This window comes from Sylvia atricapilla, chromosome 8, assembly GCF_009819655.1.
Source record: "Sylvia atricapilla isolate bSylAtr1 chromosome 8, bSylAtr1.pri, whole genome shotgun sequence".
Taxonomy (NCBI): domain Eukaryota; kingdom Metazoa; phylum Chordata; class Aves; order Passeriformes; family Sylviidae; genus Sylvia; species Sylvia atricapilla.
Genome location: NC_089147.1, coordinates 20,285,800 through 20,313,009, shown reverse-complemented (window position 1 = coordinate 20,313,009; position 27,210 = coordinate 20,285,800). Strand labels below are relative to the sequence as shown.

At 42.7% G+C, this 27,210-nt stretch overlaps 1 protein-coding gene across 17 annotated transcripts in view; it reads left to right on the top strand.

Annotated features, from left to right (window-relative positions):
- Positions 1 to 27,210, top strand: part of SORBS1 (sorbin and SH3 domain containing 1) — a 161,917-nt gene that overhangs the window by 65,882 nt on the left and 68,825 nt on the right. For 3 of the 17 annotated variants that reach the window (XM_066323990.1, XM_066323992.1, XM_066323991.1), the window contains one exon: positions 13,739 to 13,845. Coding sequence is in view for 14 of the 17 variants with exons in the window: in XM_066323983.1 (XP_066180080.1) it covers positions 22,047 to 22,078 (32 nt within the window). In the remaining 3 variants the exon portion in view is untranslated. Of the gene's footprint in view, positions 1 to 13,738; positions 13,846 to 21,951; positions 22,079 to 27,210 lie in introns of those variants that run through there. The other 14 variants (XM_066324013.1, XM_066324017.1, XM_066324014.1 and 11 more) reach the window with 12 other exon arrangements.

Below are 27,210 nucleotides of genomic sequence, written 5' to 3'. Positions count from 1 at the left end.
CTTTTCAGCCCTTACCATCCAGAGGAAATTGTCTGCTTGAGCCAAAGCATTCTCTGCTTCTGAATGCACGACCAAGCTCTGCTAAGCAGCCCCTTTGCTAGGGCAGGTGAGCTGCTTACATGGGCAGTGTCTGCTAAATTCTCAGCCAGTGTTAAAGAAGAGCAGGTGTGGTAGATGACAGATGGGTGAAGGAAAACTTGATTCTCCACAGCACTGATTTGGTCTATCCAGTGAAGTTCCATGAAGTCCAGGTTAAATTTCAATTCCTGGGTCTGAAGGAGAAGAGGCGCTGTGTAAAATCCATCCCAGGGTTAGAAAATTCATCTAACCAAGATGTGGTCTTACAAATGGCAACACTATCTGAGGCTGAAGTTTTGACTTGTTTTAAATGCATAATTATTTGCAGAGACATCAGTAAGAGTAGCTAGAATCTTACACAGCACTAAATAAGAAACAAGCCGAGTTTGATCTAGATGTCTCATGCAAAAAGAGTTACTCATGTACTTCACTCAAGTTTTAATACTTTTCTGATTTTTAAATGAGAAAAAATGGAGTAATGTTGCCTCAGGATCATTTTAAAAATGGCCAGAGTATTGGATAATCTTGTCTTAGTCTTCCAAATAGTATCCCTTTTACATTTCAAAATTCTGCAACCGTATTTGACAGCTCAGTCTGTGCTATCCTGGACATCTTTGCTGCTCTCATCAGGCATGTGCCTTAGTTTTGTCTTGGCGCCAGTTTGTAATCTGCCATATCTTTTGTCTCTAACTTTTTTTAAATGAGAAGTCTAAGGAGTTTATAGTTCATTTGGGTTTTTGTGAGGTGTCCTCATCTCTTAGATATTTAATGACCATATTAGGGAACCTCTGAAAGCCCAGAGAATCTAGTTTATAGGATTAACTCTGGAAGTTTAGTATGATTACAGAATTCGAAAAACAACTTGACTTTATGGCTTTGCATTTTATGAAAAGCTGTAAACAGGAGGAGAGTAATCAAAGCTTGGCTTGTTCACAGGCATGAACTTTAACCTTATCTCATGGGAAAGACAAGAAAAGGCCACTTATTCAGATTCAAGGATAGCATCTATTTTGGCAAGTAACTCTTGGAGTAGGTACAAAGATACTTAGAAAGTAGGTCATGCTGTTGTACCTTTTGACCATCTAAAATGTAAAGGAGCCAACATGCCAGTGCAGGAAAAGGAAGCACTGATGTTCTTGTGGACAGAGAAATTCTAAGGGATGTTTGGTACAACCTGAGTAGATGTACTCTGTTTTTAACTGTGTTACCTTTATATCTCACGTTTCATGAGATATTTAGCTGTGAAGTGTGTGTTTCTCTGCATTTTGAAATGAATGGAAGGACTTTCAATGCAATAGCAAACTTGTTGCATATAATCTGTTACTAGGTATGTGGATTTTTAAATAGTACATCTTTCTGTGCCATTTTGGTTTTTTTATTTCTTCTGAGTTTCTGATAATGTTTTTCAAGCTTATTTTCTGTAGTCACAAAGAAGCTGAGGTTCTTAAATATTTATATGGACCACTGATTAAAAAGAAAAATAAATTATTAGCCCTTTATAGATGATGGCTATACCTACTCTGCAAGAGGATAAAGCCATTGCAGCTCTTCTGCAGTGGAAGCACAGTGCTCACTTTTGCAGAAAATTAAGGTAGTTATTGGCTCTGAATGATGATGCCCTGGGCCTTCAGAGGCAATAAAAGGGGTCTTTAAGGGGAAGTCAGCCTGTATGAATGTAAGAGACAAAACCTGTCTAGGCCAGGTGTAGATTTACACTGAAAATATCCACGAAACACTTATCTCAGCTGGGACTGGCAGCAGCCTTCCTTGTGCCCAGGATCATGGTGCTGCCATAGCCAGTTAGCAGCTAGCTCAGAGCTTGCTCATGAGTCTTTGTATAATCCTGCATTATGCAGACTAGGCGTTCCCAGAACCTTGGGATTTTTTTTAGTTGAAACCTAAGATTCCTGGGTCTGCATGAGATGCAGGTTTTGCAGAAAAACCCAGCTATTGTGGGAATCAGAGTCAAGGCACAAAACCTGGCATAGCTGCACCTTCTGCATTCAGTCCACATTTGAGCTGCTATGGGTTTGTATCCCCGGAGTTCACAGGGAAGGAAACCCTCCTGTCAGGCAGGATCGAATTCCGTTTTATGCCTGCTGCAGAGTAAACTGTGAAAGGAGCTGGACCAAGGAGGACTACTGCTTTGACACTTAGGCCTCTCTTTGCTGAGCTCAACATCCCATTCTCATGTTTCCCTGGCTGACCAAGGCACATCCTCCTGCATCAGGGGAGGACAGTATTTCTGATCAAGTATGTTCATGAAAGACAGATGGGAGAAAGAAAGTGTCCCCTATGACGATTCAGCTCTTCCTCCTCTTGAGCTATTGAAATTACACTGAACATCATAGGCTCAGTGCTAAGTGGCTGAAGAAAACCTCTGATTTTCTTTGGGTTGAGCTTTTTCCAGCTATTCCAAGCACCTGGCAGGATGTAGCAGCAGTCCGACATGTTTGCTGCTCTGGCTCTCAGTGTGCCCAGGCAGAAATGACTGAGCTCTGCTGAGGGATCCTCAACTGAGTACATTGCCTTGTCCCAGCACCCAGAGCACTCATGTGATGGTCAAAGGAAGGCAGCGAGCTTCCGAGAAATGTCACCAAGTGTTCAGCTTTTTAGCATTTCAGCTTCTTTTTGACTTTCCCTTCCTTTGTCCTTTGTATTGGAGGCCTGTGTCTAAAGTAGGATCTGTATTTCCCAAGAGTGAATGCCTGGAGGACCTTGTGAAGTCCTGTGTCCTATCTTCATAGTATTCCCACTTCAGATGTCTTGAATGAAAATGTGGGTTCCCCCATCCCAAATTAAGCTCTCTCTGTTTGTTATGTAAGAATATATATTAGAATTACTTTTCTTTGCCTTCTTGTTCTGATCTTTCCTGGTTCTCCAAGGTTTTTTTTCCTTCACTGTGAGTTTTTTCTTTATCTTACATGTAAGGTGACAGTCTCATGCAATCTCTCGTTTCCATCAGGTGTGGCTGTATGAAAACATCACACATTGTAGGAGTCGAAAACACTATACTAGATGTGCAGTGCCCAACAGTGTTATCAGACCAGGAGATGGCACTTTGTGCTGTGTCCATCCTTAACTAACTGGGAGATTGTGTATGGTTTAGAGCAACTCTGTTGCGGGAAATTCTGAATGAGTTCAAGCTTCAAGAATCCCCAGGAGATTTTTGGTTAAAGACTGAACATTGTTACTCAGCTAGAGGTATGTATGAAAAATTCAGTATTTTTTGCCGTGACATTATGGAGTTATTTCAGTTATTGGAAGAGTGGAATTTAAAAATCTGGACTGTTTTTAGCGTGGGGGCTTTGTTGAAGACAGGGTGGCTTTTAAGGCCATTATTTGAGAAATGAATCTGTCAAATCTTGTGGACTTCAGGGAGGCCTGAAGAAGAAGGTATGAAGACCAAAGATGGGTTTTTTTGGTGCTTATCTTCATTCACAAAGAGCAGACTGAGTCACAGCTTGGGCAGACTGTAGTGGGAGGATGCTTGAGCTAAAGTAAGCGAATTGCTGCTGTGTTCATTAGCTTTCCAGCTCACTAAAGGAGTGGAATTACCAGTCATTTTACCAGACATAGCTTCAGTCTGGCTCACTGGCATTGGCGCATCCCAAAACTGTTGAGAATCCGAACCCATGGTTTGAGTATCCATCACACAGAAAACCATGTAAGGGCCAAATAGGAATTTTACAGCCTTTTTAATTCTAGCAATGACTCAGAAAGAGCAGACCTTGCCTGAAAGCACAAGTATAGGCCTGCAAATGGAAGAGAGAGGTGCTATTGGGCTGATTATTCTTGTAACTCTTCATGTAGCTCTGCCAGTTGTAGCTATTATTTATGTTAATATAATTGTCTAATCATTTTGAAAGCCAGTAAAAATATTTCCCTACAGTGTTCTCTTTTCGCCCTGTGGTAATAAATTCTTCAGGCTGATTTTCATGCCACCTTTTAATTTTTTTTTTATAAAATAATATCTATTACACCTAGTGGTGCCTTCTAGCATGGAGGAAGATAAATCAGCGCGTCCCAGTTTTGCTTCACAATTATTCATTTATTACTTGACTTACAGCCTGATATTATTCAGCTTTTCTTCTATGTTTCCATCTTTTCCAGCTAAATATTCCTTTAATCCTTCTTCGTAATCTTAGTGTATATTTGTCACCTTTTCTCTTAAGCATTGATTTGATTCAGTTGTCTAATCTTTCAAGGCTCCTTGGTGTTATTTAATTATATGTCGGTTAACAAGTCAGGTTTTCTGGGCTGCTGCTTCAAGAGTCTGCCTGATTCTTACTTCTAGTCATTTTGTAATGGCTTTTGGCTGGATCATTATGAATGCCAGCCCAGGTAATGCTGCAGTCTCTGGACTTCCACAGCTTCCACATACCTGGTTCAGGCTGCTCCTTCCATCATTCCCTTCCTGTATTTAAGACACAGAGGACTTGTCTTAAATCATGTTTGTAATACCCTGCCGCCCTAGGCAGGGTAGTGCATTATCCAGCAGAAATAGCAGCTTTCAGATTGTCTTTGTGCTCTACCTTCAGCATCCTGTAGCAGTACCCTGCAGTGTGAAGTAGCTGTGTCTTGCCATGCTCTGGCCCAAACACTGACCCTCTGAGAGCTGATGATTGATTGGGGGTTAGACTTTGAGAAAAGCTGTCTGAGCAGAAGATGTTTCTTTGTTAGTTGTTTTCACTCATTTTAAGGATGCCTGACTATTGGCATTGCCACAGTCATACCTGATGTAACTTGGCCAGCTACTTGGTCACTTGCACTTTCAGGCACAAAATACAGAATTGGAAGGGAATCTGATGAGAATTTGTCTCATCGTGGTCACAGGCAAATTTCATTTCTCCTGTTATGCATAAAGACATCAAAATAATATGAGGCATAAAGAAATATGAAACATTAATTTGTTCTTTAGAACAGGAAGTATTCTTCTTTTCCTGTAGACCTGATCAAGAGTCTTTTTGCCCTTTGTTTTGCCAAGAATAGACCATGTTTTCAGGGTCTGAGTCTAATTTCTGAATTACAAGAGCAACAAAAAGAACTCCATTTTTAAAGTCTCAGCAGAAAAATAAAACAAGCATATGTGCAAACACAGGGGACAGTGGTGTGTAAGCACATTGGCAGACGGGGATAGAAGCAAGAGATGTGACTTGCTTCCATGAGACACACTTGCAGTTTCATTGCAACATGGAGCCAATGTACAGAGAAAGCAGAGAAGCGTTTCACATCTTTCACACAGCTCATGGACTGTGTGTCTTGTAGCTTTTCTGTGAACTGATAGTGACCCCATGCAGTGCATTGTTCCTTTTCTCCTTTCCATCTGTTCAGTGTTTCAGCTTCTCAGCTCACTGGAAGCCTGCTATTGATTTTTAAATGTGTCCTAAGTTTGCTATAAATTTTATATCGTGACCTCATACTGCCAGAAAACAAAACTGGCACACGTTCACCCCAAAACACGCTCTTAAATAAATGGAAAATCATGACAATCTTTTTATAGCCCTCTGGGAATGCCTGAGCTGAAAGAGACTTAACACCACCTTGATAGTTTTTGATCCCTGCAAGGTAGATCTTTCTTTTCATGGGAGGTTTCAGCCACTCTGCTATTTGATCTCTATATTTTGGTATATGTTCATCTCTGTTTTGGTATGTGCATGGCAGCACCAAATACTAACAGTTGTGTCTGTCTTTGCTCAGCATGTTTTGATTTCATTCACAGGCAATGCATTCCCTGCATTAGATCAGACAGATTCTGCTCTGGCAGTGGTACATCTGCCTGGCATGCCCCATTGCTCCTGCAATATATGGCTGAATCCTCTTTGTCATTCCACTGTGTCTTTTCTCATTTCCATCTGTTCGTCGTTCCAGAGTTTCTTGAATAATGGAGATGCAGTGATTGCTTTTGAGATGTCTCATAAGCTTGTTGTAAGCATTTTCTTTCCTTTTTTTCTTTTCTAGTAGCCTCCTTTGCCAGACTGTGCAATTGGAGGATACACTAAGGGGAATTGACAACTTATTCCAGCTGTTCAGCTGAAGCAGATGCCAGTGGTTCTTCTGTGTGTCTCCCTGCTTGCTGTCCACCTTGACTTTCTATTGTTCTTGGCAAAAATAGGGAGGCCTTTTTTTTAGCCACTGGAATTTAAGGGGAACCACATTGCTTGAAATGTTAGACCAAGAGAGATTAGGGAGATGAGGAAAACAAGTGCTTTTACTTTAAAGGATTGCTGATATAAAATCTAAGGTGAGAAACTTACTCCTGTTCTCAATTTTGCATGCTTCACCCTTTCTGTATTCATTGAGGTAAAATTCATTACCATAGTGGTTAGCTGTGAAAAATTATATTCACTATGGAGTTAACTCGTGTGGCTGGATTTAAAGTCCCAGCTTTATTTACAACTTCCTAATGTTTGCTGCTAGCTGTGATAAAGATCTTATGATGCAGGGCTCCAAGTGATTTGCACAGAGGTCAGATAGAAATAAAATCCTCTCTTCTGGTGCAGTGTCTTGAGATACAGATGGAGGATACAAATGCCAAAGGCGCCTGCTTTCCATGGGAGTGTCAGGTGCTGGCTGGAGCCCTGAAGGGTCGGAGCACAGCGGTGCTGTGACCGGACAAGGATGGGATCCCTGCAGCCCTGGAGCTATGGCTGCTGGCCCCCTCGCAGTGTAGAGCACCTCTCTCCTTCCTGTGAGTCTGCCTCACAGCGGGTGGAGAGCTACAGTCTGAGGGAAGCATTTTCATCCTTGTACAAAGCACTTCGTGAGTGGCATTGCAGGCTGAGAAGTCTTTCACTGCTTTCTATTTCTCTCTCCCTTCCCTGCTGGTGTTTCGTTTTTCTAGTCAGTTTTGTAGTTCTCAGCCTCTTTGAACCAAACCTAGTGAGCATGAGATCTCAGTGAGATCTTGCTGCATTGTTTTTCCCTCTCCCTGGAATGAGGGGCTATTGTTTCCTTCCAGAGAAGTGTAATGTGCAGTGCCTGAAGGCCAGGTCACTGTGTTTGACCCTTTGCTTTGGTCACTGATCCACGTTTCATTCAAACACATTGGTAAATAGTGGCACTTCTTATGTCTCTGAGATTTATGTAACAGACAGGGAAAGATTAGAATTGGAGATATCTCTTACTATTCTGGGGACCTGGGCTGCCAGCCAGTTTTACTTCTTGAGAAGCAAGTGTGTGGTTTTGTGAGTATGAAGGTGTGACTCATTCTCCTCGACATACTTTAAAACATGCACTGAGTGGTGATTTACATGAGGATGCATTGAGGCTCTGCTTGAGCTGACAGCATTTGGTGCGCTTTAATCTTACATGTGGATAGAGGAAATGAGTTAATCTGCAGTTAAATATAGAGGTGGTGAAAGAGGTGGGAAGGGGAGGGGTTGACTCTAATCTCACTTAGGTTGGGGTCAGTTGAGAGTAACCTCTGTATCTGGACGGTATTACTCTGGGCGAAGTCATATCTCACCTCTCTGGAGCTGACAGTATTAGCTAATGGAAAATGGCGACAAAGTGAGAATGTGCCCAGAGCGCTGGCATCACTGCAGTGTTGTTCTTTCTGATCACCATCTATATGTTGGTGACACCTTTTTTTTTTTCCTTTCAAGAGGTATCAAGTGAATTGTAGAGGTAATCAAATGTGTGTTGCTGAAATTACATCTTAAAGATCTGAGAGCTGATCAGCGTTGATCTACAAGCATGGTTCTCTGTGATTGTTGAGATGTAGCATGACCTTGTTCCTTTGTATGTTTGCTTTCTGTTTATTCCTGACCTCAGTTTTGAGATGGGGATGTAGAAGAAACAGGGATGCCTACTCTGAAAATATCCACTTCTCCCTTTGTGTGCAGATGTGCTCTTAAATTCTCTTAGACTGAGAGCTGCCACTTCACCATTTCCTCCAGCTTCCCCGATGCCTTAATGGGTATTTTGTGAGGGGAAGCCTATATTAATGATTTGTATGTATTAGCTGCTTCTGGGCAATTTTTCTTCTGCAAAGTGCTGGTGGAATGCTGCCTGCTGCTATGCCCAAGCAGAAGGAGCCACACCCGAGCAAACGGGTGCTTTGCACCAGGCTGGCTCTGCTGCCTGTGGCATGGAGGTGTATGCTGCCTGCACTGTGTTGGAGAAGAGGTGAAAGGGATTTTGCTGAATCATTTGGACAGGTAAAATCAGTCTTTCGGGCATGGACAGAACAAACCTGAAAGAGGAATTTTGGCAGCAGCCTCTTCTGAGGAGGCAGCTCAAGCTAGTCTGGTATGTGCTGGCAGTTTTTCTCAAAGGAGTTGAACCCAAGTAGTCCATGTAAGGAATTTGCATTTGGAGGTCACATACTACATAGGTCGTGTTTGTTGAGCAGTGGGTGAAGAAAGCCACGGTTTGCATAAGCTCACTAGAATGAAAGGTCTACCAGGCAGAAGAGTTCATTTTTATATTGGAGAAAATCTAAGCCAATCTTGAGAAATCAGGATCTACCCTGAAATGTACTTGTGCCTCTTTTGTTGACTTCACTGAAAATTACATGCTTTAGCGGGATTTGGCCTCGCATGTAGAATAGTAACAGTATCACTGTTGTCTTTAGTATTTCTGTTAGCCCAAAGCAATATTCTCTGAGTCATTCTAGTCCACAGGGACAGGCTGAGCTCTGGCCATCTGTCCCTAAGCAGTCCATATTCATAGCATATAGGCAGTTTGTTTTGTAAAATCTAATAAACTATCCAAAACCCATGGTCATTGGAGATGGCTTATCAGTAAGTTTGATGATGATGATGATTATTACTACTACTGCTATTATTAATAATAATAATTTTAGTTAGCAAAAATATTATCAGAGTTTGATCTTTGCTGCACTAGCTGAGGATGGCATTTTTGTTGTATTTGATACTTCTTAAGCTAGAGCTCTTTGTGATGGAGTGGCTCAAGTAAGAAATTTTAAAAAGATCTGTTGGTATCCCTTCTGAGCTGAATGACATGTCTTAGGACCTCCAGAGTGGAAGAGCATACCTCTATCTGAGACCAAGGACAAGCATCAACTTAGCAAACTTAGTTGCTCAGGTTGAAGACAGGGACTCTTGTCTTCCCTTCCACACTGCTTCTTGTTGCCTTACCAATAGTGATGGTTGGCCTCACTTGCAGCTTTGCCAGCTGAAGGGTGCATGTGAGCACTGTGTGATCAGCATCAAGAAAATAGATCAGCTTTATTTATTGTCACTGGTTGTTCAGTTTAACTCGGTGGATTCAGCCTTCTGTGGATTGTGAAGTGCTCCCTTGGATACCTCTGCTATGAGCACTGCAGGTAAGTTCCAGCAGGTGGGATGGTGACAAGCAGTTTTCAGTGAAAACGCCTTCAAAAAGGTGGGTGTCGATTTTCAGCCTTAGAGGTAGTACAGACCATGAAAAGAGCATTGTGCTGGGAAAGCTGGAGTCACAGTTTGTTCCTGGCACTGATTCTGGTGCGATCAGGTCAAATCACTCCTCATCCATGCATCTTTTTCCCCTTCATGTGTCTTGTCCATTTTAATTCCTTGAAAAGGGGCTGCCTTTTGAACAATTGTCCACATTGTTCTTATGTGGACAATGGCAAAATATAATATTTTTATCCTACTAGTCTTACTGAGCTGCTTGAATTTGTTGTTTTCTAAGTGGCCTTTAGATCTGAGTAGTTTGTTGATCTTAGTTTCCAGCTCCTTGCTTTTCCATTGCAAAGCTGGTCCCACACTGATGTGTTTGATTATATTTTCATTGCTATTGTACTTGCTTTGATTTTGCAGCTCAGTGCCCAAAGCACAGGGCCCTGTACAAACAACATGATGAAGTCAAGCGGGGTCAGGCCCTTTCTCTTTTTACCTTGAAAACAATGTGAGACTCCTTTGTTTCTTTTGCTTGGCACCTCCAATTCTTGAGCTGGAGGCTGTGTGTGTGCACGCTGCCCTCCTGTTGTGTTCAGGTGTGAGATCACCTGGGGAGTGTTTTCCATTGCTGCCGAAGGGGGGTACTGGAAGCTGTGCTGTCTGCTTGGTTGTGTGTAAGCTCAGGCTGTGAAGTGTGGAAAATTACTGCAAGAATAGCAGCGTGCTGAGCTGATGTTTGTGTCTGCAGTGGGTTAGTTGGGACTACGTGTCCTTATCAGGGCTCATAAGTGTATTCATGGACTTATCCTGCTGGATCATGCCTGCCCACTGTCTGCAACTAGAAATTTTCTCCTGTTTCTCACCTCTCCTTTTTGCTTTTGGCAGCATTCCTTCCCCCATAGGGATGTGGTTTGAGTGTGGCCTGAGTCCAGTTCTTTTAAGATGTGCCTAGCTGTTGATCTGAAAAAGGGAGAAGATGCAAGAGAGCTTGATTCTACACTACTGTGATGTTGTCACCTAGCGTATCAGTCCTTAGCATGGAATAGAACAGCCTCCAGGAACATCTGTAAAACTGTAGACCTTGCAACTTTTGTACTTTAGTCTCATCCTCAGGGTGTTCTTGCTGTTCCCTTCCTGTGTTGTTCTGAAAAGACTCTTATTCCAGGCTTGGGTAACAGAACAGACTGAGGCTGTCACTTAATCCGTCAGAACTACACAATCTGCAGTTTGCTCTAAGCCACAGTGATTTATTTGTCTTTAAACTCAAGATGTGCCTAGAGTTAAGAAAACCTCAGTTATAAAACTTAAGAGGGAATGGAGGGGGAAAGGAAGGAAGGAAACTCTGGTTTTACCACTGGTGCCGGTTGCTGGCTTCTTGTGCAGGCAGTATCCAAGTACCTTTTGTATTATTAGAAACTCTTTCATCAGACTTTTCTCTTATGGTGGAAATCAAACTCTTAAGAACAGATAAAGCAACACGCAGCTTTATCTGTGACTGCTAACAGAATTAAAATTAAAACATGTTGAAAACTCCTTGGTATGGTGTCCTTTCTCTCTGACATTCTCGGTCTCTAATTTTGCTGCGATTGACAGAAAGTGAAGTACTTCAACAGCAGTGTGTATAAAATTTGTCTAAACTGAATCTTTCTGAGAGTCCTGCATAGATTTTTCACCAAAAAAATAGCTTCTTATGGTACTCCAGGAGCTAAAGTGGGGCATATTTCCAAGGGGAAAGTTTGAACGTTTTGGTGTTACCTCTGGACTGGGGCAAGGACCAGTCACAACCTTACTCTGTCTTCTCTTGTTGTGCTGAGCTCCCTGGCTATGTGCCAGGTTAGAGCCTTACTTGTAACAATTCTCAGCACCAGAGAGAAGTTTCTATCTGTTGGGTTTTGTGCCATTTACTCTCTCCTCCCCCTCTTAGTCTTGTTCTTAGTCCTCGTGATAACAGTTCTCTTCTTTGGGCAGCTTTTGTTAGTTGGAACTCTGGCCAGCTTCAGCCTTTTGCCAACTCACAAGGACAAGGCAGGTTGGGAAAGCAAACAAACTGCAGTTAATGCCAGCAGGGCAGCTTCTTGTGTTGCAGGCAAACCAGGGCTTGACCTTGCCACTGGAATATTAACTCTCTTGGTGTATACTCTGGACATTTTTATAGGAAATTTTCTTTCCAGTACTGGCAATAAGCCTTTCAAATGTATGTCCTTCACTGATTCCTTTCTGCTTGCTGGAGAAGCTGTTGGACCATCCTCAACAGAAAACTCTAATTTTTTTTTAGCTTGTGACTATTGAAGTTTTTTTAAAAAACTATCCTAGTTTTTCTAGGATCATTGCTTGGACCTTGAAAGAAGTCTTGAGGCTTGTAAAAACATCAGATTATTTGACCTCTGTAAGGCATGGTCTGAGATGGCTCCTATGCAAGGTCCTTGATACTCTTATGAGTGCCTTTATCTCTGAGCATCACCTTCTACTTTCTCTCTGTTGTGGTTTTGCCCCGTGTGCACTGCCACGAGAATATGTAACTGGTGAGGCTTACTGGCTGACAGGCTGCTTGTACAAGGCCCGTGGAGGTCCTGGTCCTGCATTGCTTGCTGAAAGAAATGTGACTTCACTTCCCTCAGAGCTTGAATAAAACACACATGAGGATTTGTTCAGACATCCATCACAGGCATCAAACTTTGCTAGTTGGTCTCCTCAACCTCTTCTTAAAGTTCTTGAATACAGGGAAGTATGAAGAAGGTATTTGTTGTGTCATGAGCCACAACGAGGCCTTGAGAGTGACATGTGCCTTTGGGGCCCGAGCATGCTGCTAAGAAAAGCCACTGATTGAGGCGAAGGGATGGGGCCCCGTTTGGAAATCTGAGCGCTGTTTATTACGGCACATGCATAGAGGACAGCCTCAAACGTAGACCAGGGGCGAGAACTGGGGATGGTCTGAGGGCGCAAGGTTGAATAGGGGGTTAAAGGGGCAGATCCAAGGATTGAGGACCAATAGGGGTAGAGGAAAGGGGTTCAGGGGCGTGGCTAAGGGTTGGGAGAACCAATGGGGCAACAGGGGCAAAACACTGCGGTGAAACAGAGCCAATGGGGATTGAAGGAGAGAAGAACATTCTGGAAAGGCTACATATATGGTCAGTAAGGACAGAACCGGGGTGACATCGACTTAGTGAACCAATGAATGAACAGAACTTACAACACATTAGCATAGGACTGCAAAGGTCCATGGGAGAGAGGTGCTTCTCACCCTTACCCAAGGGGTTTTTCTCCCTGCCTGCTTCGGCCCCTCCAGGGCTGAGACACAGCAACCTTGGTGGCAGGCCCCTGGGCTTGCACAGGTCGTGTAGAGAAAAGTTGCATTGCCCTCTGGATGAACCCTTCTCTCCACTCGGTACAGCAGGAGCTCTGGGTGAGCTGCTGACTAGTGCAGCCTGATAAATAACATGATTAAAGATGAGATGTGTCAATACTTACCTTCTAAGTCAAACTGCAAAGGCATCTCGCTACAGCAGACTGCTGTTAATGTTATTGAGTGAAACAATAAAGGTGCACAGCCATCTATCAAATCTATGTCAGGTATTACCATTTAGACTTAACGTTGGACTGGAGTTAAATAATTCCATTTAGTAACCATCAATGCATGCAAAAAAACATTAAATTTTTCTGTGTGATTTCTGCCTCTGTGTCTGTCTAGCTGTATATCCCAACTAAGGAATTTGTCTGAAGGCAAGCTAATGTATATATTTCTTTATATACATTTACTACCTATCCTTCTTTACTCTTGGCAGTGGGGAGTTATATTTAATAGTTGTTTTTACCCCTAGTTCCTAGCCCAGGCTCTGTGTCAGACGAGCCTATTCACTCATCAGGGATAGCAGCATAGATGTGTTTACTTCTTCTTTTTGCATTTTGCAAACTAGTGTACTAAATGAAGCTGAAATCAACAGCAATTTACATGGGCAAACAGACTGTAGGTTGTAAGGAGGCATGAATATTTGTGCTATTCAGCTTTCCTTGCTGCTTGAGAGGGAATCTCTAACAGAAAGGCAGGAAAACAGATGTGGTTTCAGCCTTCCCTGGAGACATCCATAAACATTGGTTCTCACACAGAGGATGCTAGAATGCAGATCTGGGCAGACTGATGTTTATACTAACTGTGCTATGCTTCCTGCATGGTAAGCAGAGGTAATTGTTTCATCTAAAAGTAGCATTATTTCTATGAATGACTTATTGCTTTAGTACAGCCCTCTCTGTAGATGTGTTGGACAGCAGCGGCTAATGGCACTAATAAGCATTTTCTTTCTCTTTGACTTTTGTAGGTATGAGCTGTTATGTAGCAGTTGCATGTGAAGAGAAGACAGAATACAAGTTGTTGTCAGAAGATCCTGTCCTAACCTGGGCCTGAAAGTTCATCCAGCTGACTTGTGTGAGTAGTCCCCCCTGAAAGTGAGGGGAAGGAGTGCATTACTGGGAGACCTTATCCTGACCTGAGGCACTAAAATGACATCTATCACTTGTAGTGAAGGGGTTTTCCTCCTAGCAGCAGCCTGCCTGGGTTGAGCAGCAGAAAGCTATATGATGGCGAGAGTACCACTGTATTACAGAGGCTTTTTTTGATATGTGAGCCAGTCAAAAGCTCCAGTTCTTGAAAGACATCCACCAAATGCGACTTTTGTGGTGATTCATGGATGCATTAGATAAAATACAGTAGTCCCAGAAAGAACTAAATTCACCTTTGCCACCATCAGATGTGTTCCTATCTGTGTTTGTGACATAATGTTTACTATGTGCATTTGTTACATCCTCCTTGTTTATTATCTGCTTTTGTGCCATCTTTTTCTGTTTATTTTGATGCTAGTTCTAGTAAATATTCTGTGCCTTATTCCAGGTCAGAAACAGATGGAAGTAGTGAAGTTTTGGAATTTCCCTTAAGGATGTCTGTTCTAGGGAGCCTGTTTGTGATCAGGAAGGCAAAGGTCAAAACAGCAGTTACTGAAGACTGAATTTCTGGCTTTACAGAAATGGCACATACAATTATTTTTTGACTACTTCTTTCTTTACCTGGTGTTTTCTCTATGTCAGAGTCACATCCAGGCTGACATGATGATTCTCCAGGGTTTCTTATGTCTGTCTCCTTTGGGGATACACAACCGTTCAGTGAGGCTGCATCAGCCTCTTGCATGCTGAACATGCAGAGGCTGTTGTTAGCTGATGGTGCTGTCTTTTATGAATTACTTCTCTCTAAGGAATTAAAGTTCAAGCTGTTTGAGAGGAAGCTGGAAAAACTTTTGGGATTTATCAAGCCAAATTTTATGTCATTCTCCTACTACTGTCTGATGAGCAAAATCACATTGACCCTACTGTTGAACTGGCACAACGGGCTATTTTACGGCCGGCCTGAATATGAGCCTGTACTTTGGCTGCAAAAGGGAAGCTCTCTCCCCTCAGTTTGACTGCTTTAGAGGGAAGAGATTGTGTTATTTGCTTCTCTTCCAGGCAGAAATACTCAGTCAGTCCCTGATCTGGAAAAAGAGCATCTCCAAGAAGCCTTGGTTCTCAGAGACATGCCTGGGAGTCACTGTGACTCATGCTTGTACTATGGCTGACCTGTGTCATCAGCCAAGTGATGACATCTGCATTTCTTTCTTCCCTTATTTGTGATGCTTGCTCAGTCCTACTGGCTGTTGTGTGACATCAAGGCATAGCACATCTTGCTCTTCACAGAGTTCATAGCATTGGGTACCAGGACCTGAATAGCCCATATGGGAGTGTGAAGGAGAACAACTTACTCTTTAGCCTCTATTCCAGCTTAGATGGAGTCCTAAATGGCCCTTTTTACAATACCTTTCTTATATGAGAGAAAAATTCATACTACATCAATTGACTGTGCATTGGTCTGCAATGCAAAACAGTTCCAAACCTGTCAAGATGGACCAAAGGCACAGAAGGGGAAGGAAAAAAAGTAAATCTGTGAAAGCACAGTTGGTATATATTGACTGAATCTTTTTTTGAGAGGTGAGGGAGGGTGTCAAAGCATGGAAAATGTTACAGTAGTTCCAAGGCTCAATAACTGAGGAAAAAGGGCCCTTAGTGTACATACAGAAGTATTGGAGAGTTGCTGAAGACTTAAAGACATTCTTACTGACGGCCAGATTTCCCAGAGCTGCTGCCTGATTCAGTTCTAGAATTTGTTGCTTTGGGAGAATGCTGAAGGTTATTCAGACAAGCTGCTGTAAGGTGTAACAAGTATTCTTTCACAACTTTCCCTTGGGTAAGAGCAGAATGTCTTCTAGGGGAAGGTGTTGCCCAGAATGTAATTTTGGTTCCAGCCGGTTGGTCACACCACCTCCACGCGGGCTCTGCCCATCAGAGACGGTGATAGAGGTTTAAATGATGCAGCACTGTGCCAGAAACCAGAGCAGTAACAGTGAGAGTGAGTTTAAAGAAATCAGGAAAATGGAGTTTTCATTTTTTCCATTGAATTTTTGGGAACAGATGGAGTCGATGAGGCGGAGATTCTGGAAGGGACAGTGTGTTTCAAACGTTTTCCTTAACGTCTTCCCATTCTGCTCATACATTCATAGTTCCTGCCTGTTTGGCACAGGGCAGCTAGTTCAGGATGTGAAAACTTCAACACCCCCAGACTTCCAGAGGTGGATGTCCCCCAAGGCCTGTTTAGCTGTGGTTTTTGGGCTGTGGAACTTTTGATGCAAAGGGCCGTGGGAGCAGCTCGTGGCCTGATGGGCAATGTCTTTGTTTACTTCACTGCAAGTCACTGAAATGAAGGATCTGGTCTTTCTGGACAGAGACAATGACCCCGGAGCATCTTAACTGAGCACTGTACTGATCCTATTAGGATCAGTCCTGCCTCTTCTAAACGGCCAATGTGTTTTCTTTGGGGCTTTGTTTTTTGGGTTGTTTTTTTAAATCTGGTTAGAGGCCAAGAGGAATCTAATCAGAGCCCAGCAGTGCACTGAGCAGCAGTCATTATCATTACTTAGTCATCCAGTTGCTGTTTCTTTGTGACAAGAAATGTTTGTGGTTGGGGCGGAGGGATGAGGAAAGATCATCTTTTCTTCCCCTTGAAGAAGTTCAAGCACTTTCCCTCTCAATACACCTGTACCAAAGTGTTGCCCTTTGAAGACAGATGTAAAATAAAGTTTTCAAAACTCTGTGACAGCCACAGTTTATGGGAGAGAAATCAAAAAGAAGGGGGAATTTAAACCATCATTACCTACTAAAGGAAATTACTTTCGGCTGTGAACTGTGAAATATGATTACTCTCTCATTAGCTTTCATAGTTACAAATGTAGCTGCTTAATAATTCCAGCCAGCTGGCCGAGTTAGAATCCAAATTTCTCCTCATCCTGGTGTTTTGGGCTGGGTTTTGGTTTTTGCTTATTAATGACACACGCAGCAAATACATTGGACAGAACTGCTGCGACTTAGTTTCTGTGAATGCCCAGGCTTGTCTACTGGAAGACATGTAGCTTCTTTTGGCTTTGTAGTTCTGTTCCTGGAGAACAGAAGATCAGCTGTGGGTAGCCTAATTTGACATTCATTTGTCTTTAGCACTTTGGGTGCAGGAAAAAGCATTGCAAGAAAACACTGAGATGGAGAGAGTGTTTGACTTTTCTTTTCTGCTTCTACAAATTCCCTTCTTTACTACGCTCCTCTATCTCCTTTTTTACTCTCAGCAACTTAGCAAATCACTAGCATTGGAAGAGGCAGTAAACTCAGGTGCTGGCGCAGAGATTATGCTAATGTCTGAGTATTTTGTGTCTAAAGAAAAATGAAATAATTTTGTAAAAATCAGCTTCCGTCTGATTTTTTTGTCCTGACAGTACCTTAAGGTTAATTTAAACTCTACAGCACAAAGGTTAATAGCAATGGTAAACAGCTGGTGCCTTTACAGAGGCTTTTACTATTGATTGGGGTGCATTCTGTCACCTTCACGGTCAGCAGTGCCTTTCATTGACTGAGGTGCTGGTTGGATCAGTAAGCATGGCTCTGGGCAAAACTAAACTTTCCAAGTGCCTTTGTCCTTCTGTTGTAGAGGAACATAAGCCTGGGTTCTCCTGCCACAAGTAATCCAGTGATCATTGAGTATAACCCTTGTGTCCCACACCCCAGTTTGGCACCTATGCCACAAATCTCAGCGTGTAAGTTTAGCTTCCATTTTGCCTGAGTGTATGTGGCAGAGCAGGTACAAAGGGCTGGAGATGCTGATGTGTAGGTGAGGATGCATGCTTTGCCAATGGCATTCTGTAACTGCCATTCATTTCCTAGGACTTTCCTTAGAGTAAACAGAGCTCAACTCTAAGTTTTTTCCTTATAGTGCTGCATGTAGCAGGTCCTGAATTCCACACATTGCTTGGACCACAGTCAGCAACTATTGTAGGCAGAGGAACTTCGTTTTCTGCATGGGAGTTAAGAGAGGTCAGCAGATCAGTAGAGCTGGAAAAAAAGTGCTGCTCAGGTGCCTGCTGAACAGCTGATCACTCCCAGTTTGTGTGGGTGTAAGAGAGCCTGTCCAGCTCCCATGGAGTTCTGTAGTCAACAGCAGCAGGTGCCATGCCTCTCACTGAAGTTTACCTTAAGATGCTATAGATTCTGAGTGCAGGTAAACCGTGATCCTACCAGTTGATATTTCATTCTGTTTTAAATGAGGGATCCAGTACAGCCCTTATTTTCAGCAGCCTAAAGGGACACGAGAACAGTTCTTCAATCTTCAGCAAGGAAGACAAGTTCTGAATTTGCTTTACTCAGCCATTTGAAAACTTTTTTTAGCACTTTTTCTTGTGTTCTCTGCTCTTCTCTCTCTATGCTTAGCAGGTTATGTGCTTCCACTGGATTAATACGTACCTTGTTGTTACAAGGACCTCTTGCTGGCCCTTAACTTCTGTCCTAAAGACTTGCTCCTACTGACAGATTGTTCTATCTAGAGCTCTTAAAAGACCTATATACATCTTTCCAAGGAATTTTGCTCAGTCTCTGGTGACAGTCTGAACACCTTATGCCATGCAGACTCAGCTGGAAGTGCTTCCTGAGTCCTTGTGCAGTTGGAAGGAGCAGCCTGGCAGATTGTAGGGGCTGCTGATGACAGTATTTCCTTCTGTAGTGGTGCTGCTTCCCTTGCATTTCAGCTGGGCAGGACTGAGCTGCAGAATTCAGGCTCTGGTCAAGGGGATCTGTGTGTTGGGAGCTTTGGGGCAGGGTAGGGTTCATCTTTTATAGCAGGGAGGGTGCTCTAATACCAACCTAACCAGAACCTGGGTGGCTGTTTCATAACAAAGCAGGGTGAGGATGTTGGGTGAATGAGTTTGTGCTCATTTGACAGTACTGGGTGGAACTCTGGCAGCAGCGTGTTATTTTGGCTGAGTTTTGTTTTGCAATTCAAACCCTGGAACTGAACTAAAAGCACTAGCATGATGTAAGTTTGCTTGTCTTCCTCCTCCATCTGCAGAATGAAGTAACTTCAGTCACTTTTGTTTAGCATTTCCCAGATCTATCAAAAGTACCTCCTTTTCTAAACTGCATGTCACAGCACCTCCGCCTTCTGCTGGTAGCTGGAAAGCCTAGTCCCGTAGCATATTGGGGTGGCATAAAAGAACTAGTATAACCATTTGATATTTATCAAAATTATAAAAACTCGATGGATTATGCAACAAAACTTTCCAGGGTAACTTATAACTGGAAAATTACTCCCTCTGGTGAAAGCAGGTTTGTCCAGTGGCTACTAGAGCAGGTGTCCAGAATATCCTAGAACCAGCATCTGCTTCTGTTATGCCAAAGACTTTCTTTGTTGAGAAAATTAATTTGTTCCTTTTTGGTATTTCCTTCAGCCACGATGATGAAGTTATCTTTCACAAAGGCACAGTATTATGGGGAAAAACACAGCAGAGATTGTGCAGCAGCAGATTCCAGGAAAATTGCAGTGCACAGTACATTAGTACAGTGGGTTGATGGTATAACATCAACACTTCATGAAGCTTTTTATCCTGCACTCAAGGTTAACTTTAGAAACAACCAGGCTCTGTGGCCCTGCTGCCAGGCAAAGCTTGCTGCTCTTTACCCAAGTGGAATTCTGTGAAAATTCCGTTTTCCATTCAAGTGGTGCTCTGTAACAAAAGCTCCTCTCTCCTTGCCAAGCTGTTTGAGGTCCTCTGAGCTGGTTTCTCCAAAGACCAGGAAGGTTTCAAACCTCATCTTGACCTGACCCTCCTAACTTGGGATGTGAGCCAACTTCTGAATCCTTCCTTACTTTGCCTTTCCCTGGGTGCCATGCTTTCATTCACTAGCTGTTATTTTTACAGCATGTTTTTTTAATCACAGTTATTTTTCTTACCTGAAAACAAACTATGAGGGGCTTGTTTATGAGCCCCTACTACACAGCAAATAGGGCTTCCAACTGACCTGCTCTCATGTGGTCCAAGCTCCACAACAGACTTGAATGAGATCAAGAAGGTTGTCTTTGGGTTGTGAGGGGTATCTCCTGTTGTATCCTCTGTAAACTGTGTTTCATGTTTTGTAAATAAGTATGTTTCAAATAATTGGAGCTGATGTTGACTGCACAGTTCACTTTGGACAATGTGGAGGATTTTGTGGGCTTTTCTGGTTTGTTTCTGAGAGCCACATGGGGTTAGGTTTTTTGTTTGGTTGTTTGGTTTGCCCTTTTTTTTTTTTTTTTTTTTTTTTTTTTTTTTTTTTTTTTTTTTTTTTTTGTAAAGAGGAGAGTGGGATCTGACAACTCAAAACATACATGTTGTTTTTCATCACCCTTTATTTTGACTGTTGATATGTCTGAAATGACCCTCTTCCTCCTTCACCCAAACCAAACACCCCTTGAATGTAAAGGGACTAGAATCTAAACCTAGATCCAGGCCTGAGTTGTGCTAATAGTGTCTGCTATCTGCTGTGGTAGATGAAATGAAAAGCCCAGGTACAAGCTCCCCAGCCTTAGTCTTTGGGATGTGGTAGTAAATGTGGGCTCCAGAGCCCTTTGTTTTACTCTGATGAGAACTACCAGTGTCATGTTCACACTGAGGTTTGGAGTTGGTCTTAAATGAAGTAAAATAGAGCAATATTTCCCAGCCCTTTTTGGCCCCGTAGCCAATATACCAAGTCAGAGTTGTGCCTCTTTTGGTTTACAATGAAATGCTTCATTGGGTGGGAGCTGAGTATTTGGATGCTAAAGGATGTATTGGGGAGGAAAAAGGAGAGCTTGTGTTGCTCACCCTACCCCAGTCAGCATTTGACAGAACATCAGTATGGGTTTATATGTGTAGGTATTTGGAGACCTTTGTTCTGTGTTCTTTGCTAACATTTTACTGAAAGGATTAGTAGTGTAAGCTCTGACCTACAAAGTCAACTTTGCTCTCTGCCCTTCTGCAATCAGCAGCTCTTGCCATATGTTGCCTTCTAGGTCTCATTGGAATGCTGAGATGCTCGTCTTGCAATAATTTTCAGTACATTTTATCAGTCTATAAGTCTGGCAGCAGATCAGTGCCTGTATGTGTGTATTGGAGGGATCAAAATCCAGAGACAGGCTGTGAATAGAGATACAGTGGAGGGTCAGTCACAAAAGCCAGTGCTGGTGACAAAGGATGGAACCAAGAGGCTTAGGGGCTTCCTTCAAATTATTTCCACTATTAAATTACCACTTGGTCTTGCATGAGCCAGCCTCCAATGTCTGAGTTGAGGAAATCTTTGTCTCAGTTGTTTGTGTTGTAGATATTGTTTGTGTTGTAGCCATTGGCTGTGGAAGGAGGAATGATTCTGTGCTGCAGTTTGCCTTGCTTGCCAATGGCTGCCCAGGCCTAGGGATGTGTGAGTATACCCTTGCTCTCCTAAAAGCTGGCATCACTTCCACTCCAGGGCAAGTTTTAGGTTGCCAAGCTGCACTGTGGTGGGGACACTCCACTCTAGGGACACCCTAGTCCAGCTAATGGCTCAGAAGCTTTTTTGATGCCTGTTACAATGCTCATGGATTGGGCATATAATATGTAATAGCCATACAAGCAGTTAGTTTCTATGTGTCATGTTATGTTAGTTATGCTGCAAATCACAACTGCCAAGGGCAGAAACTTTAGCTGCCCCTTCAGATCCATTGAAATAGGATCTGCCATGTCCAGTGCTGATGAAAATTTTCCTTCCTTGAGAAGTGGATGCTGCCTGATTTAAAAAAAACAGAAAAGTGCTTTTTCAAGTACTTTCACTGTAATTTAACAGCCCTTCAAGGTCTTTCTGTCACTTCTCTTCTCAAGTGCATCCTGTACCAATGCTACCCTGGAGTGTCACCTCCAGCCTTTTTCTCTTTCCTTTCCCCGGCTCTAGAACTGCAGGAAGAGACAGTGTCCTTGGTGATGACAGTGGCAGGGGTGTGACAGGCAGGCTGGGTGGGGGTGGCTGTTGGTGAGCAAGCCTAGTGACAGGATGGGGTGACTAAGAACCAGCTGGCTAATTAAAGCACAGAAGTAGGAGGAGCAAAATATTTAAGGGTGCCAGAGAGAAAGAGAGATGCCTCCACAGATTTCTTACACTTCAGCAGCCAAGTGACTGGGCAACACAGTGAAAGGTTTTAACTCTTTCGTGCCTCTCATGAAGTGAAATCAAGAGACTAAGAAAATGGCTCCATTGACTGAAAAGCCTGAATTGAGGTAAGGACACCAGTATGGTTTTTAGTCACAGTTAGTCACATCTACCTCTGCTAGACCTGCTGTGAGCTGAACTCCCAAGACTTTATATGACTCTGGCATATGCTAATATACACCGAGTGGGTAGGTCTGGTGGGCAGTGCACACTGATTTTCAGAAGGCAGCTTTCATTTGGATAGGTATTTCCAGTTGCTGATTGAAAAGAGGCAATGCCAAGATAGTCTTTACGTGAGTTTGTGTTCTCATTAAGGGAAATGGACATGCGCTTGCCTCCTTACCCTAGTGACTGGTTCTTTCTCCTAATTATTTTTATGGGAAGGAGAGGTTGAAAGGAGTTCCTGAATGTGGATTCTGAGGCAGTTACTAAGAGGAAAGTGAAGAGAATGGATGTGGGATTCTCAGCAATATATGAATTTGTCACCTGAGGCTGGAGGAGTCAGAGAGCAGTAAAGATGAGGACTAGCTTTTGGAAGGTAACTTTTTGCTATTTCTGGAGACACTTGGAATGTCAGACTGTTACTTCACCCATCAGTTTGGCCTTCTGCAAGTGTTTTCAGTAGTGAGTAGAGAAGCAGTCACTGTGTCTTTCCTTCTAGCATGGAGGTAACTCTAGAGGCAGCACAGTCCATCAGGATTAGCAAGCCAGTGCTCCAGCCCGAATTCCCTGGCAGGCATGAGTTTGCTGTCTGGCCTTGGATGTGTGACAGTGGCCAGCCTTCTGAGTTTTGCTGAGACCCTTTTGTGTCTGATATCCAGGCAGATGAATTAGTCCCCTGGCAATTTTACTAGCATAGCAGTGCTTTCAGGTTGAAAAAGGCTAAAGAAAACGACCCTGTCTCATTTCAGCTTGTTTCCAACTAGGTTTGTCAGAGATGTGTTGGCAGTATTGTATGCCTGGCTTCCTGTGTGCTTTGGTTAGACTTAGCTCTGTGTGGTTCTCTGGAGGTTGCTGCAGTTGTGTGTAAATCAGACCACCTCTCAAAGTGATTTTTCTTAATTTGGAACTATAAAAAGCAACCTGTAAGACTGATACCTGTAAGGCTCTGTTACACTATGCCAGATCAGCTAGTTTTGGATGTTGTATAGGATAGAGGCTCAAATCTTCTGTCTTGGTATGAAATAAGACTGTCACCTATATGTCTTGAAAAGTATTAACTGTTGGTTAGTGAGTGTTTGTACAGAGCTTCAGAACAGCTAATGCTAGGAGAGGTTGTAATTAAAATTTAAGATTTGATGTGGTTCCCACAATGAGCACTCATTCAGGCCTGCACAATTCTTTGCCTTACACAACTGGGAAGCTCAGGATGTGTCTGGAATGGTACAATGTGGGCTGTAGCATTAAAGTGGCTAAAGGATCGGCTTTATATGTCAAAGGTGCATTTTCTGTAATATGTTTGTGAACTGGATTTGAACTTTGAGACACTTGTCATTCTCTAATTAGTATTTCTGCTTAATGCAACTTCCTCTTATTTACTACTTTAGTGTTTGAGAGTGTGATAGAGGTGAAGACAGCCTTTGTAGTCTTTGTTATACAAAATCATGCAAGAGAAGCTGCTGGATGTTGTTTAGATGATCTAATTGATTTGTATTTATAGAATGCCATTCACTGTAGTAAATGCAATGCAGTGTTTGTGTCTCTCAATCCTGCAGTCAGCTGAATGGATTCATTGTTATACATAATTAGGGCTTCTGGAATTTGGGTCTGTTTATTTACAGCAATTGTTCTCCCGAGGCACAAGTGGCCCCATATCAGAGGTCTGCAGAGAGTTAGGTGCAGTACCCAGAGCATCCCAGCTGCACAGCTCTTACAAGTAGTCTCACAACTGCTTGAACTCAGTGAATCCTCCATTTCTTCCAGCTGAAGTATAAAAGCAGCATCCTCTTGGCTGGGTGCGGTCATTGCAGATTGAAAGATTTTCCTTTTGCAACAAAGGTAAATCGGGTGTCATGGAACGAATTACCCCTTACCTGTAAATAAATTCCCATTTCAGTAGTTGTGTGCTCCTTGCCCCAGTTCTGTGTGAATCTCAGTTAAGTGTCCTGAGCAGTCCCAGGCTGTGGTATGCTGTTAAGTCATTTACAGCCTTCCCTGGAGCTGCCAGCCTGAGAGCTGTGCCCAGTGAGCTCCCTTTTATTGGATGTACGGTTTGTTTGTAACATGCTTCCATCTATGAGATGTGATCATACATACTGCAGATAAATCTGAACAGAAATCTCAGCTTCTGCTGCTGTCAAGTGCTGTGCTTGGTGTCTTCTGCTAAGAGGGAGATGACATTTTATTTAAAATATACTGGAAATATTTGTTTTTCTTTCTGAAGTTTCAAAGTGTTGATGTGAGTTGCTTGGGCGTATGGGTGTGGTAGAAAGGCATTTATTCCTTCAGCTGACACCCATGATACATGGGCCAGGGCTACTGTCACCATATCTCAGCTGTCAAATACTAAAAACAGAGGGCAGTCACGACAGACGCAGGAGGGAGTCAAAGCCCAGTTACAATGTATTTAGAGTCTATTGTCAGGAAAAGAAATGTTTGTGGCTGTAAGGCAGGGATGTGAGCAGTTACTTATCCAGAGGGAATGGGAGGTAAACCGCGTGTCAAGTCTGTTGTGAGCCAAACAAACTTCTGGATGGCCCTTTTTCAAATCCTGAGTCTGCAGCAGAGCCGGAGGTTGATGGCCCAAGCAGGAGCCACCTTTCATCCACACACTCTTCCAGGTATAAGTCAGTGTTTAATGAAGGTTTAGTGGCTAGTATGAAATTATTCCAGTCTGTTTCTTTGCAGGGAGGTTCCTATAAACATCAAATCACTATGTGAACTAGCACTAATCATGGAATTCATTTTAGTATACAGGTGAAAGTTAGAATGGACAAAAAGAGATGAATTACCTTTTCACCCTTGCTGTTCAGCTGTTGGGCATGTCGGCTGTAGGCTTTGCTCACTGGCTGTGTGACGTTAAGTGGAATTTAGACTTTGGCCTACCGACCTTTTGAAGTCTTTCACTATTTGCCAGATTTTAAAGAGGTGGTGACAGCATGCCGACCAATTTCTTCAGGAATGCTTGTTTACAGGCTTGCAAAAGAAAGACTCAGACGTGCAATTGTTTTCTAAAAATGCATGGATCGAGGCATGTGCAAGGAGGAAACCTGTTTAAACGGAAAAATTGTGTTAGTGCAAAACAATTTAGCTGTAGCTGCTCATGAATTTAATTTAGGCTGCAAACAAGAAACAGAATTCATGCCATAAGAGGAGCGAGTTCTGGAGCAGGCTTCCAGGAAGAGCAGTGGAGGCGGGAAACTTTAGCAGTTTTAAGCTGGAATGTGAAGTGTTCTTGCACAGGGTTGTATGACACAGTTGCCTGCAATAGCATGGGAGTAGGCTGGATGACCCAGGAGATTCTTTTCTGCCCCCTGCTCCACAAGTGGTGACCTTGAACTGAGTTAACTCAGGTTGCAGTAAACTGTTTACTGTGAAGTTGATGACTATAAGATGACTTCGTTCAAAAGCATCTCTGAATTCTTCAAGCTGTATCATCTAGTTTACATTTCCTATTTAAGTTTTATTATTAAGAGAGGCACATTCCTCAAATATTGCACAAAAACTGGCACCTATGCCCCAGATAAGTTAGATTTGCCCATCTGGAAGGCAACAGACACACGCTATATTTAAAGAAAAAAAAAAAAGGATGCAGTACTGCATTTGAAATGTGCTGTATTTGTTGTAATAGCTGTAAGTTCAATTATTTATAAGAACACCTTATCCAAGCTGGTGTGTAATGATGCCATTTGTTTCATTTAGTGAGCTTTCAGTCCTCTCTCTCTCTGCTGTCTTAACACTTGCTGAAGAGTGTGTGGAAGCTGTTGTCTTGTACAGAATTGGTGTGAGTATTCTATGTGCACTGCTTGCTTACTCATACTCTTTTCATTACTTTTATTCTTAGGAGCATAATGTCTTCTGAAGGAATGACAGGATGTTCTTTAACCCTTAAAATAAAAATTGCACACAACATGTTTCAGTGTTCTGGAATAAAAAAATAATGATAGTTGTAGAGAGAGCTGATTGCCTGGGTTAACCTGAGCTGCCTGCTCTATATTCTAAATTTTTTTTTTTCTTGTCACATTTTGTATGATGTGAGGTGACAAGGGCACAGGAGATGTGCAAGTTCTTTTAGGCAGAGGAACCTGCTAGTGGGAGGCACTGACTGCAGTGCAGCTTTTTACCCACTTTCCAGATTTGGGACTCCATATTGCTGACATGGCTCGTTGAAGAGGAGCATTTGGGTCAGGGGCACTGATGGCATTGTGAGAAAGGGTCTGAGCCGGGATGAAACAAATGAGTGCGCTGTAAGACCTGACCTGGTGAAAAGTAAGTTTTGTGGTTGCTAATCATCCTTTCAGTCTGAAAGCTTACAATTTTTTCTGATAGCCTCAACTCCTACTTTATACTAATATAAATAAGAATTTGATTTTTCTTTTAAATGCAGCCACAAAACACTTAAAGCTCTTGTATCTAGAGAGAAAACGTTGAAAATGTGAAAAACTTAAAAGTGAGAAAAAATGAAGGAGTCTGCATCTCAAGGGTATAAAGGACCAGCGCAGTAAGTTTTGAATGTTCTTCTCATGTCTAGCAGTTGTTTTAAAGTCCTTTGTGAGTCACCAGAGCTGTCAGTAATAAGAAGGGAAGAAAGGAAGTTACTTTTCCCCCACACTCACATTAGACCACTAAAATTAACCACTGCCTGCAACTCTTAGCTGAGATACCAGTGACTTAAGAGCATGTGTCCTTGCTTAGAACTATTAATGAGCTGTTTGTTACCCCCTGCCTTCGTAGGGGGAATATTCAAACCTTTAGAGCATGTGAGATAATCCAGACAGGCTGTACAGAAGTGGTTGCCACTTATCTGCATTCCTCCTAAATAGGCTTCTGAATGCACTGCTCTCTTTTCCACACCAAGTAGGGAAGGGACTGCAGCCTTGGAGAAATGTGCTGGGGGTGAAAGGGAGGAAGGAAAAGTTAAACATCTGTCTAGAGGTAGGACTGAACTGACAAGGAATTGGTGGATGTTATGTATGGACATTGGTATTTTCAGGGTTGCAGCTGCTGGATTATGCCCTGAGGAATTCATTACCTTTCATTG